This window comes from Phaseolus vulgaris, chromosome 3 (assembly GCF_000499845.2).
Source record: "Phaseolus vulgaris cultivar G19833 chromosome 3, P. vulgaris v2.0, whole genome shotgun sequence".
In the NCBI taxonomy this organism is placed as follows: domain Eukaryota; kingdom Viridiplantae; phylum Streptophyta; class Magnoliopsida; order Fabales; family Fabaceae; genus Phaseolus; species Phaseolus vulgaris.
The window spans coordinates 49,839,144-49,853,174 of record NC_023757.2 but is presented as its reverse complement, the minus strand read 5'-3'; the positions used below and the strand labels follow the sequence as shown (position 1 = coordinate 49,853,174).

The following is a 14,031-nucleotide window of genomic DNA, read 5'->3' as shown; positions in this document are numbered from 1 at the left end:
GGAAAATGACTGGGATTATAACATTTAGCAGCTACTGATATTCACCACTTTTGGTTTAATGATACTATACAGAGACACTTGTATGTTTAATTGCATGTCACACATGCATGTCACTTCCAAATCCAATATTATTTGTATAAATAAATTAAGTTATGATTTGCAATTTTAAGAATTATTTTACAATAAGGACCAAATTAGGTTTTTTACGAAAATAATTGTAATTTTTTTTCTTAAATTATGAATTTGGGTAAAAGAATCAGCGGTAGATGTTTAAATAATGATAACTGATGTGCAACAATATCATATCATTTTATTATTGTTTCTAAATGAAAACAAGACTCCATCGAAGTTTTGGGATTCAATAATTTTTTTTTTGTCTTTTTTTTTTTTGAGTTAGGCATTATAGAAGGTTTTTTTTTTGCATTCTTGTCTTTATTTTTTTATTCTTTTAATTTAAGTCTCAATGTAATTTCTTAGATTATTTTTGGGATTTTTTTTTTTTTATGAGTTTGATCTAATTCCATGTTTTTTTGTGTTTTTTTTTTAGTTTTATGTTATTTACAAATGTTATCTAACATGAGTTTTATTTGAAAAAAAAAAGTAAATACAACTAGATGATTAAAGAAAAAGTAATATACAACTAGATGACTAATGTGGTAACTATTCTTATTTTTAAAAGAGTTTGAATTAGTAAAATAAGTAGGACAAAACGACCGAAAAAAAAATCAAGTATTCAACTAGTGAATGATACTCTTACAACAGCTCACACAATAACACATTTTATAGCATGATATAACAGTTTGGAATGTTATTGCACCACCTCCAGAATTAGCAGTACTATTGGAAGATACTGTGGCAACCTCACATCATATACATATAGCTAATTGCTTTCTTTATCGTCTAGTATCATTTTCACCTCTAACCACTTTATGATACGCTGAGTAAGCACGTTAACTTTGTGTTCATGTCACTTCATGAAAATGACAATACTTTGCACCTACATTTCACACAATCAAACATTTTATATCTATGTTTCTATAAATAAGCATATGATTAATAATCTATTATCTATATTTTATTTGATTAGAATTTTTTTTCTTTTATCATGGGCCCTTAAGTTAGAACATAGGACATATGCACCAAACTTTTACCTATGAAGTTAGTATAAGAATCATTTTAATTAATGGTTATATATATATATATATATATATATATTCTACTTTGTCATAGGAATTGACAAAGCTAGTTGATATTTTATTGGGCATGACTTTCTCTCTAACATTCAACTTTAAAATCATATCACTTCCTTTGAAGTTGAAACATATATAATATAAATGAAGCTTGTTACAAATGTCAACAACACAAGATTTGTGGAGTGACTTAAGCTAATTAGTTGTTGGAGCAGAGAAAGTATATAATGATAAAGCATGAGACATTGATTTGGTGCATGTGTGTGAAGATGATGTGTCGAGGAGTGGATGAAACATGGTGGCAGTTGGTGGTGAGTTGAGAATATAGTGGTTGCCAGCAAAAGATAGAACTAATTATAAGGTTGCATCAGTGGTTAAAGAAGGTCACCGTTGTTTAAGAGAAAAAAGTGCTCAAATGACACGATAATTTATTTTTCTCTTCTATTTTTGAAGAGTTTCTTGACAATAAAAGAGTATGTATACTCCAATTCCTTTCACAACAATAAGAAGAACACGGCTCAAGTAATTTAAAAGTTAAAGTATGGGTGTATGAGCTCATAACTTGCATCCATTTTACCTCTCTTAAAGAGTTAATATCGGATAAATCTTTTATTTTATCTAAAAGGTTTACAAACTCTATATTTACCTTACATTGGTATAATTAAATTACCTCTTAAAACATTTCTAACTTTCATGAGTAAGTTCCACTTTTTATGTGAGTATATCTTCTACAATATCTACAAATAAAAAATATATAAGTATAAATTAATATAATATTATAAATAATATGGACATAACAAAATATGTAGTGTATTACTTTGTATACAAACAATGAACAAGACAAGACAACAAATAGAAATAAATGTGCTACTCTTAGTCCAATGATAAATTAATATTGAGTTTACTATCTTCAAAAAAATGATGAATATTTAATTTTTTTTTTCTTTCATGTTTGTTTGTGTATGACCTTTTTCATATTTTCAATCATTAAATCTCATATTTCGTATTATTTAGTATACTAAATGAAAAATAGTTTTTTTTTTGTATAAATAGGATAAAATATAAAATGTTTACCCATAAATAATGAACCCACACAGAAAGTACATATTAGGATTCCCATCTCTTTAGGAGAACAAAATAAGAAAAGAAACTGACATTGGTTTCATCATAAACTAAAATTGAATGATATGAGTTAATTTATAAAAAAAATTCTTATGTAGTTTCTTCATTTTATTTATTTATATCTTATACATAAGTTTAATTTTAGCTTATGGAAAAAATATTCTTTTTTTCTGTAAAAGAATTCATGAAAAAATTCACTCAACACATACCTATTATAATAGATACTATAAAATTGATAATACGAAAATAAAAATCATATGAGGAACAATGATTTATAATAAATGATTATGTATAACTACATTAAAGAATCTTTCAAGTACCATGAAACTCCAATTTTTGCATGTTAACTCAAACTAACATTGGGTTAGAAGAAGGAATATATATTTCTCTCAACAATTCCTAAGTGGTAATGATTCTATATCATATTTGGTAAGTTAAAAGTATATGGCAATTTTAAGCAGAGAAATTATTTACTCTTTCTCTGTCTCTCTTTAAACCAGGGAGGCCAATGAATCATCTATTGTTGGTATTAGATAAAACTCTGGGAAAATGAAGCCCGAACTACTATTTGGGCTTTGGTCCAAATTAAAATCTGGAAACACCATCAGACAGTTAGCCCAAAATAGAGCCCACCACAATCTGACAGTGGGCCAGACCACTCCATGCATTATTTCGGGCATGTCCCGAACGTGCATCTCTCTGTCTGACACAGTCACATGCTTACAACGTTCGAGTGTCATAAAAGACACAAAATCTTGCACCATACGACTTCCATTCTTTCTATATCTAACCCAAGATTCTTTACCATTAAATCACCTTTTTAATTTTATTAATCAACACTCAAAAGTGGAAAACTTATATCTTTCTTATCATCATATTTAATTACTAAAATTTTATATTTATTCTGAAATCTATTAACAAAATATCTACTTATTGTTCATCAAAATATATGTATTTATGAAGCTATTAATAATATAAAAACATATTCCCTACGCTATAAATAATTGTATCAAATATAAACACTTAATTTTATACATTATTTGTGATAAAATAAATTGTATAGCATTATTAATTATAATTAACTAATTCGATAATTTGTACAAGTTTGGATGGAATAGATATTTAGTAGAACATGGTGTTAAGTAGATAAAACATAATTAAAACGAATAGAGAAAACTTTACAAATAAAAAAAAAAGGAGGAAGAAGGTGGAAAAAGTTGAGTGTGTAAGAAATGAATGAAGATAGAAGAGAAAGTTGAGATATGAAAATGGAGATGAAAGGCATAATCTAGGGAATGAAGCGGCTAAATCTCTTACACTGTTGAAAAGACTTTTGTTGGGTTCCCTGACAAAAGAAGAAAGAAAGAGGACACCTATACAAGCAATTATCGACAAGACTCACCATGGCAGAACCCGGTTGAAGCGCCATTAGAGCACTCGGAATAGCTCCGAACAAGTAATTCCCTCCCAACAGAAGCCTCTGGAACGGAGCCATCCCAGCCTCGGGGAAAACCGTCTTCAACGCGTACTGGGTCGGAATCATTCCCACGAACTTGTTGTTCTCCAACGACAAAGACGAAAGCCTCGGCATCAACGCCGGGAACAACGGCAGAAACCCCCCAAGCTCGTTGTCACTCAGATCAACGGCGATAACCCCGCTTCGCATTTCCAAACTGTAAGAAGGCACTTCCACCTGCGAGAACTTGTTGAACGAGAGCGTCACCTGCTGCAACGAAGGAAGCTCGAAGAGAGCAAACGGAACGGCACCGCTGAACCCGTTGCCACTCAAATCCACCACTTGCAGGGAGTTCAAGCTCCTCAGAGATTCGGGTTCCAACGCGCCGCTTAAGCTGTTGTTCCGCATTGAAATCTGAATCAGAGATTCGGGCAACGCGGAGGGGAACCCTCCGCCGAAAAAATTGAAGCTGAGGTCCAAGTAGTAAAGACTCTTCAGAGAGCTCAAACTGGGAACGACGCCGTTTAGCTTGTTGGACTGCATTTCGAGGCGTTGAAGGTTGGTGAGGGCGTTAAAAGTAACGGGGATTGGTCCTTGGAGGTTGTTGTTGTCGAGGTAAAGCTCTTGGAGGTTTGAGAGGGAGGATAAGGAAGAGGGTATGGTTCCGGTGAGGGAGTTTTTGGATAAACCGAGTCGAGTTAACCGCGTGAGGTTGGAGAATGACTCGGGGATTTGGCCCGAAAAGAAGTTGTTTGAGACGTCGAGAGTTTGGAGGTAGGGGAGGTTCCAGGCGGCGGGGAGAGTGCCGGTGTAACCGGCGGGGTCGAGTGTGAGTTCGGTGAGTCGAGAGGTTCCCGAAACGACGGCGTCGCACCTGAAGCCGCAGGTGAACTTGTCACTGAAGAGGTTGTCGCAGGGATCAAAGGAGAAGTCCCATGAGTAGATGCAGGAGCCTGGGGTGACGGAAGCAGCGTTAAGGTTGTTCTTCAGTTCCTTCAAAAGCTGCGTGTCGTCCCAATGCGTGGCTGAATCAGTAACCAATGAGGTTAGGAAAAGTGAGAGTGTTAGAAAAGTGAGTGTGAGAGACAGCATTTTGAGTTTGAGTTGAAAGAATGGTGATGGAGGAAAGAGGTGAGATTAAAGACTTCTTTTTCAACATTAACTCACTTTTTTTTCCAACACTAAATGGTGTCAGAGATCTTTTGGGTGAATGGCTTCTCCAATGCATATGAAAAAGAAAAAAAAGGTGGAAAGAAAATAGTACTTCTTCTTTAATCGTAGTTTGGAGTTTTCTAGGTTTTGTTTGCTTCTTGGATTTTTTATTGCCAAATTTACAGTTTGGATATTTTTGAAGTAGATATCAATTTTTTTACATAAAAAGTAGTTATTTAAGTAGCAAATTGTTTTTTTCTTGTTTATATTTGTAAATTAAAATTATTGATATAATTAATTAAAATCTTATTATTTATAAATTTTGCTTATAATAATGTTATTTTATTTTAAAATAACATTATCTCTCTCTGTATTCTTGAATATTTATATAGGGTCGGTGGATCATCAAAGAAGTAAAAAATATATATGATAGAGGTGAAAAAAGATTTGATTGGGATGAAGAATATTATATATGTAAGAGACTTGTTGGAATTGAGATTTAGGTTGTGACGATTATTCATAAAATTGAACAAATGATATGGTTGAAAATTGGAGTGTTAATATATTACTCTTGATGATGACATGTATTTGAAGAAAACCAACATGTTGGTAATTATATTGTGGTGTGATTCTATGGTGTATCATATTGCTGCATACGTGTATTTTATATAATTACAATATAAAAATATTAAAAATATTGAAACAAAATATGAGATTGTTAACTTTCTTCATTATTAATTTGTGATATATTGATAGCTGTCGTTTTGCTGTCAAATTAATATGATTCTAGCGTAAACTTGTCTAACACTAGAGAGATGATAGTATAATTACGGACAAATGTCCCCAAGTCGTCTCCCAACGAATCCAATAGTAAAATCAATTGATCAGGGTTTAAAACTATCTGCAGGCAATAAAAGTTAGCAATAACAATAAAGATAAAAAAGGGTTTGAGATAGTTGTGCAAAAAATATAAAAGAGATTAAAATAGCAAATAAAAAGTGGTTGATCCCAAGTTCTTCTACCATTGAATTCTTCACAGGTTCTCTAAGATTAATCTTTTCTCAATCCTCCAACAGAGCTAAACCAGATTGAACATGCGCCGATCTGATTCAACTGAAACTCACCAGTAAAGCATGCGTCTACTAGTTTAATCAATACCCACTTTGTTCCATGCGTATACTCCATGGGAATGCTTACCTCCTCTCCCTTGAATCATGCGCCCAAGAAATTAATTAGAACAATGCGAACTAACTAAGAAACCAAAGTTTAAGATAAGGAAGACTCTCAATCATGCGTTCAAGTACAACCTCTCACAAAAACCAGTTTTCCAGGAGATTAGACAATAAAAACAACTGCTACAGAGAATTAAAAATCGAAACTTTTATTGAACAAAACCTCAGAACTCAATGGGGAATTACAAAAGAATCAACCAAAAAGGTTTAGCCTTCCATGCGGAGGCAAAACAAAAGAATTACTAAGAAGAAAATAAACTAAGAAAACCCTATGAAGCTCTCCCCTTTATCTCCTTGATGCTTGTGTCCTTTTATAGGCTTTTCTGCTCCAAGGATCTTGAGAGAATATTGTAGTTTATATTTTGTTAACCGTTTCCAAGTTTCTATCTTTCCATAATTCTTTTTATTTTGCAAAAGATTTGCTTCCAATTCTGTTTCTAGAATCTTGTAGCTTTTATTTTCTCTTTCTTCTCCTCATAATATTTTTTCTGTTTTGGTTCAAGAAGCAACTTGAACTTTTGCATATTTGGCCCATTCACAAAGGTAGATGCTTCCTCCGGATAATTTACTCTAAAAACACAAAATTAACAATAATAATAGTTAAGGCCCAAATAAACCCAATTATAAGAGTATTAATTAAAACAATGGATTTATTTATTATTATAGTCCAATAATCTATGATTAAGGCTATTGTGTGTGAATAAATATATGCTCATCATATATATATATTTGAATATTGTTCTAGACAAGTTCAGTGGGCGACCTGAACCATAAAACATTTAAAATAGTCAATAACAAGTGTATTCGTAATTTAATATGTAATTTGTCATTCTCTGTAGGATATTGACTAGTATATATGGAGTCAATCGTAACCCCACCGCTTTTTGTTATGATTCTACTTTAATTGGGTAGTTAGTGTTGATTGATTAAGATCTTCCATCATGTGTCGTTTTCCTCATTTCCAGTATGTGGATCGTTGCATGATCATAAATGATCCAAAGTCGGGCCAGATCCATGACCTTACAAATATGTAATGTTCTCGAATTGGATTGGGACCAAGAGAACGATTCGAACACTCCTTAGTCGGTCGGTCAATTCTCCCATCCTTCCTCTCGAAGCAGGCTCCTTACTTTTCTTTCGCTACTCCACCTCTCGTCCTCATGAACTCCAGACTCGGATGATACTTGCAAAAGGAACTCTGACGTTCAAGTGAGAATTCGATATTCGACACTTGACGCTATTAATATCGTATGATGACGTACCTGATTTTTGGAATTTGTGCCTATTCTATTATTATTATGGGTCCTCTGTTATTGGGTCAAATTAGGAAGTTGGATCATGCTTAGGAATGCATTACCTAGTGTTTGATTGTTGATTAGACTCATTAATTATGCTTAGGCGTAATGGTTTTTGTAGTGTCTGCTGACTTGGACTGAGTCTCAAGTCATGATCTCAGTCATACGGACTCTACCAGTACATATACCATTGCATGTATTATGTATTAATTCATTATAAACATTTCACATTGCAATGTACTTTTAATAATAGCATCCATAGCATGTATTATATATTAATTCATTATAAACATTTCACATTGCAATGTACTTTTAATAATAGCATCGTCAAAGTAATATTGGGGTATTTTTTTTGGGTTAAAATCGTTATGTGTAGCACGTTTTCAAGTAAAAATAATTTTACTTTATTTTGTAAATTGTATTTTATTTCATGTATGTTTTGTTTTTTAGTTAATTATTATTTTTTTAAAATTTAAAATAAATATTTCTTTAATTGTCTTTTTAGAGCTTTCTGGTTTTATGATAAAATAATTGCACATTATATAAATATCATTCAAACTCCTCACTTTTTTAGAGTTGAATTTGGAGATAAGGATCTTGAACTTGAAGGACTTTATCAAAATGAGGACTTTATGTATCTGTGAGTACTCTGTCATTCTCACATTCATCATTCTCAACTATTGAACTCTACAACAAAATAGTGTTTTAAATTGTTTGCTCTTTTTTAGCTTATGATACATTCTGCAATACACTCGAGCTATTTTATAAATAGAGAATAACTCTGCAATTTCCATAATAGTGCTCTAACACGTTATACATATAAACAGTGACATTAATACAACTATATACTCTTACTTTTAATAGATACGCATTCAATCTCTAGTCTTGAAGATGCAATGACTTGAGCAATGATATACAACGCAACGACCTGCTACAAACACTGAAGTACTTGCTGGTTGATTATTTAAAACAAGGGCTAGCCTTCAGGGTGCCACCATATGGTTTTTTATGGAGTCATTCCCCAAAAGCTCTTCTTCAACCTTTTCTCCTATCTTGAAAGATGTGATATTCCAACATATCAACCGGGATATTTTTTTAAGCAGTGAAAGGATATAATGCCATAAATCAATGACTAATAAAATGGGAGGTTCAGTCCTCCAATTTCAACACAAAAGTTTATAAAATAATAAAGGAAATACTCTAGAATTGATCATGGAAAACAGCCCCAATAAGGTGGCATCGAAAACCCTATATTAAATAGAGAGAGAGCTTTAAAAATGTTGGAAACAATAACATTGTTTAATAATTATTTATTGATGATTATTCCTACTTGGGGCTGGGATGTCCGTCTCATTAAAAAAATCCTATTACATCAAAATGGGAAATAAGAAACATACAAGATAACAATCAGTTCCCATTGCACAGCAGCCAAACTACATATTATACTATATCTACTGTGAGAGGCCTTTTCATCTTCTATCTGTATGTACACTTTCTAACTTTCGATCTACAACACATTAATATAAAATATTGGCTGGTATAACTTATATTTTTGGCTGGCATACGAATGCTACCCTAAAATCCTTAACATTCGAACTTCGACGCCGTTTCTGTTCTTACAAACAAACCCCCTCTTCCTTGTATCTTCATATCTTTTCATTCACATTTTCTAAAAAACTCTTGACGCACCTATTATTGGTCTCAAAGATGAGTGAAATGCCTCTAATCTGCATGGAATTCATCCACCACAGATTATTATGTTCCAAAGGTAAAGAACAAAATTGCAGCATTTTAATGTAAAAGTTGTTTAAAATAGAAAGGAAAGACAGTTACCTCGATCACACTACTAGCACCAAGACCCCGCGCTTGTCCTGTAGCAATTTCTTTGCCATTCAAAAAGATAGATCTCTTGCCAAGATTTTTAAGTATGAAAGAACCATCTGCGTCGAGCTTTATTAAAGCCTGTAATTTATTATTCATACTAATATAAATTCAGTGGAGGAAATTTAAAATTAATAAGATCTTGAAAATTTCTGGATTTACTCCATGAAGAAAATATTATTCTAGTCCATGCTCTGAATGGGGCACATGTCTAACGAAAATGATACGGATTCAGACATCATCGTAACACATTTAATTCAATTAGCAAAAGATTCATAAGAACACCATCAAATTCTCAATAAATTAATAGCAACTTCATCAGCAAAATCAAGCATGCGCGGAAATTTTGCACCAAGAACTTCTGAGAAATTTACCTGTCTTCTAGATATTTTTGTAGCCGCCTCCTCCCCTTCTTTTCCCAAGTCAATATCAACATGTACATCATTTGTTGCTCTGCCAAGTATAACCTGTGAAATAGAGAGAGGTTCTACAGACTGAGCAAAATAACATATTTTATATTGGGAATAAACATCACAAACTACTGGAAATGAACAGTACCAAATTAGGCAAACCCAAAAATCACAATTTATATTCACTGTTAAGGCATACTGTGGACATGACAATTCAATGTATTAAAGTTCACTCTACTAGGGGTCAATAATTTTTCAGAGATGCAGATGTCACTACAGAATTCAATGATTTTGCACAAAATTAAGTTAAAACATTGGAAGCCACAAAAGGCTCAACTAATAGAAATAAAATATTCAACAACCATGGACAGCTAGAACAAATATGAACATCCACTACTCACAAGACCATTGAGAGCTAGACTGTTTCTATTTTGTTTCCCGTATAACCAGAGCTAAGCATTAATGGCTATGCAATGATAACTACACCATAACTATGCAAGACATTAAATCATAGTTTGGAAATAACAAAAGCATGCACACACTCCTTAAAAAGGTATCAAACATATTTAAAAGGAAAATTCACAAGATTCATTGAGGTGACTTGGGAGGAAGAAAATATTGGAAAAAATTCATTATTCCACATTTTAATGGAAAACAAGAGATGCAAATTCAAAATTGCACCTTGCTTTTTCTAATATATTCCTTCAGAATGCGCCCATACACTATTGCAAGAGCACCCTGAGATCTAATGGCTCTTCCCATAGAGGACTGAGCACATTGCTCCAATCTCATGATGGTCTTCCTACTTTCTTCATGTTGATATCTCAATACTGTAACAAAAGACTACAATATTAGAAGACAGCCATCATTAAGATGCCTAGACATTGATAAAACAAATGAGGAAAACGTTAGCAATAAAACATCAGAGCACAATATTTGAATCTATATTTTAAACACCACTGTTGGTATTTGATTTGAAACTTTAGCGGAGACCAACTGGCACATTATTAATACACAGAAAGCTTATTTCATAATAAACAAAATCATGGGGAAAAAAAATAAAAAACAAACAATCAATTTTCCTTTTCGTTAAAAATTCAACCATTTAACTTCAACTTTTAACAAATTTTGAGCTAATATATAATGCCTTAAGCAGAGGGTGAACTAGGCAACAACAGTGAGGCTTGTTGCCTCATCACCAGGTTAACCATATATTCTAGACTTCTAGTTACTGAAACAACCCATCCACTCACAGTGGTAAAGTTTTGTAGAATTAACCCTCCCTAGATCTCACATGGGGGTAGGGATCCTTTTGCAAAAGGTTTCTCTTTTAAAATTAAAAGCATTAGAGAGAAGTGTGATACTTTTGGTTTATCTTGATTTAGATGATTTACCTTCTCTCCTTGCATTTGGATCTTGATCCATTGGAGACAAATCCATTTCAAGAATCTGAGCAGGCAACATTAAGAATATGAGATATAACTTAACTAAATATGGGGAACAATTACCATTCAATGCAACATATTCTGCATACCATTGTCTCGACATCAGAAAAGTTAGGAAGTTCGTCATCATCATAATCATCATCATTATAGTCTACATCATCATCTTCAATATTACCTCCTGATAATGATTTTGCTTCTGATTTTGATAAAGCTTTATCTTCCTCAGCCTTAACATGTGCAGTAGCTGGTGCGTCAATATCCTGTTTATGTGATAAAACTTCAGTGGAATTTTCTTAAGTAAAATCATAATTAGTTCCCCAATGAATTTTCCAATATAAGGCATCCTTGGACCAACACATTACCTCTTGTTTCAGATGTCGATCGATCACATTCGTACGAACTGATCTGCCATGACTTGGGTTGACATCAACATTGTTATTCTGTCTAGAAACTGCAGAGATAGAGTTTCTTCCAGGATTTTCACTTTTCAGTCCAAAAACAACAGGTTTGTAGCTTGAATTCACATTAGGCACCGTTTCTTGTCGAACAGTTTGTGAACCAGCAAAAGACTGAGAAAGAACGGCTTCTTTCTTCAGGCTTCCATCTGGTTCATTTCTTCTTTGATTACTCATAGCAGATTCTGAAAAACCCACCTCTTTAGCAACTGGTTGGGATTTCAGAGCTGCTAATTCAGGAATTACAACGGATACATCCATATTAGCATTGCATGGGATATCAGGGTGCTCAGTATTCAACACACAGATCATAAATCCCTCACTGTGTTCAGGATGAGGACTTTTTGCTACAGCTGACAATGCAGCATTGTTTCTAGGATCAGAAACTAAATGCTGATCATCACAACTGCCACCTAATGGATTAGCTGCAATTCCCAGCCCATCAGAAGCATACCCACAAGGCACAGAAAGTTTTGCTTCCTCATCCAACTTCTGCAATTCACGAACATCACCAGAAGAACTCGACAGAAGTGAATCAACATTATCATAACATGGCTTATCCTTATTCTTATCCATAGCCATTACCTCCTTCCCCTCTACATTCACAGAGAGAACTGCATCCTCATTTGCCAAGTTCACGAGACTTTCAGCATCAGGAGCATTTAATTTCAACCCACCATTCCCACACTCATCTTTCAAATCCACTCCCCCTTCAGAACCACAACTTTTACCCTCAACACTAACATGAACAGGCACATCAGGCAAACAAACATCCTCAATCGTTTTCCACAGAGGTACATCCCTCACCAAATCACTCAATTGCCCTACCTCTACCTCCTCTGACCCCAAGCAATTCTCATAACCAACTACTCTACTATTCACAACATCACTATTTAAATTACTATCCACCACCACATTCTCTTTTCCCTCACACCCCACCACCCCGTTCTTTACCTTGGAAGACATGACGCTGCTGCGGTGCCGGCGATATTTTTTCTGCATGGCGCAGTACTGCTTGCGAACGCTTTGAAATTTAATCTTCTTCCCAACACCACCACTGCTTTGAAATTTCCTCTTCTCCCCCGCACCACTCCCACTTCCTTCGCCACCGGTAGCAGCTGACTTGGCCAGCTCCAAATTCCTCATGGCAAGGGCCGCCTTGGTGGAAACATCCCCGTCGTAGAGCAGAGACAGCCACCGATCTTGCAATTCCCTAAAGGAGTACCGCCGCGAGAACCGAACGGCTCCTCTCGCCAGCGATTCCAGCGAAGCACCGGCCTATACAAAATTAAACACAATCAAACCAACCACAATAATGCAAGCAAGAAACAAATAGCAATCACTTAATTCTATGTCAACTTGCAATTCAATTTACTCAATTGCGCGAAAATTGACATGACAAAGAATAGCATAATTGAGTAGAAATTGAATGGATGAAGAGATAGTAGGGTTTGGCAGAATTGAGTACCTCAACGGCGTTTTTGAGGAGAAGGTCATCTTCTGGAACCCAGGGAGGGAGAACCTCCACGAGGTCCATGGCAGTAGCAAGGATAGGGTGAAATGAGTTTAGAAATCTGTGAGAGAGAGAGAGAGAAGAAGAAGAATTGAAGTGGTGAGAGAATGTAAGAGTTAAAGTAGAAGATTGTAAGAGTTGGGAAAGAGCGCGGGTAACGTGTGAGAGGTTTCATTCACAAATCACACAACCTCGTGACCCTCTTCTCCTTTTCTTGCAACATATTCGCACAAATGATTCCCTCCTTCACCTTTTCCACCATTTCCAACACACTTCTCAGATAAACGGATACTTAACTATTAATTAATCTCTTCTTATCTGTTTAATTACTCTCTCTACATCTGCTGAACTAAAAATTAACTCATATTTAGTATTTTTTTTATTAAATTGAATTTTAACTTTTTAAACACTTGAAAATAATGTTAAATATTTCTTATTATAATAACAATAATTATGTATATCTCTTGTTATAATATTCTTACCAAAAATCGAAGCACTCTTTTTATGAATATGATTTAATCTTAAATTCCAAGAACGTTGTTAGAAGAAGAACGGATCACATTTATTCAGTGCTATTCAAATATACATTAATTACTATAAAATAACAGAACAACATTATTTAAATGTATTAATACTTTATTTAATTGCTTTCTCAGACAACTGTTTTATTTTTCATTTCAATATTTATGTAAATTCATTTTCTAACTAATTATAAAGCCAGAACATGTTTAATAAGCGTTATTAAAATATACATTATTTGCTGTAAAATAATAGGACAAATTTTAAATGTATTAATACTTTATTTAATTGCTTTCAAAATTCATATAAATTTGTTGATGTGTGTGCGTGTATTCAATTTATTATGATCAATATTCATTCA

The 14,031-nt window shown here is 33.8% G+C and overlaps 2 protein-coding genes across 3 annotated transcripts; both read right to left on the bottom strand.

Annotated features, from left to right (window-relative positions):
* Positions 1-748: 748 nt before the first annotated feature.
* Positions 749-5,234, bottom strand: LOC137808434 (probable LRR receptor-like serine/threonine-protein kinase At4g36180). 2 transcript variants are annotated; one of them, XM_068609541.1, is made up of 2 exons: positions 3,715-5,023; positions 749-997 (listed from the first exon to the last, which is right to left on the bottom strand). In XM_068609541.1, exons 1-2 carry the CDS (start codon positions 4,858-4,860, stop codon positions 968-970), a joined length of 1,176 nt encoding a protein of 391 aa, XP_068465642.1. In that variant the 5' UTR covers positions 4,861-5,023; the 3' UTR covers positions 749-967. The 2 variants fall into 2 exon arrangements, with proteins under 2 accessions (XP_068465642.1, XP_068465640.1); XM_068609539.1 differs by lacking the exon at positions 749-997 and having other exon boundaries at positions 3,550-5,234.
* Positions 5,235-8,717: 3,483 nt separating this feature from the next.
* LOC137808433 (uncharacterized) lies at positions 8,718-13,488 on the bottom strand. The gene is made up of 8 exons (XM_068609538.1): positions 13,107-13,488; positions 11,546-12,916; positions 11,273-11,443; positions 11,133-11,187; positions 10,420-10,568; positions 9,703-9,795; positions 9,281-9,409; positions 8,718-9,174 (listed from the first exon to the last, which is right to left on the bottom strand). Exons 1-8 carry the CDS (start codon positions 13,173-13,175, stop codon positions 9,094-9,096), a joined length of 2,118 nt encoding a protein of 705 aa, XP_068465639.1. The 5' UTR covers positions 13,176-13,488; the 3' UTR covers positions 8,718-9,093.
* Between the last annotated feature and the right edge of the window lie 543 nt (positions 13,489-14,031).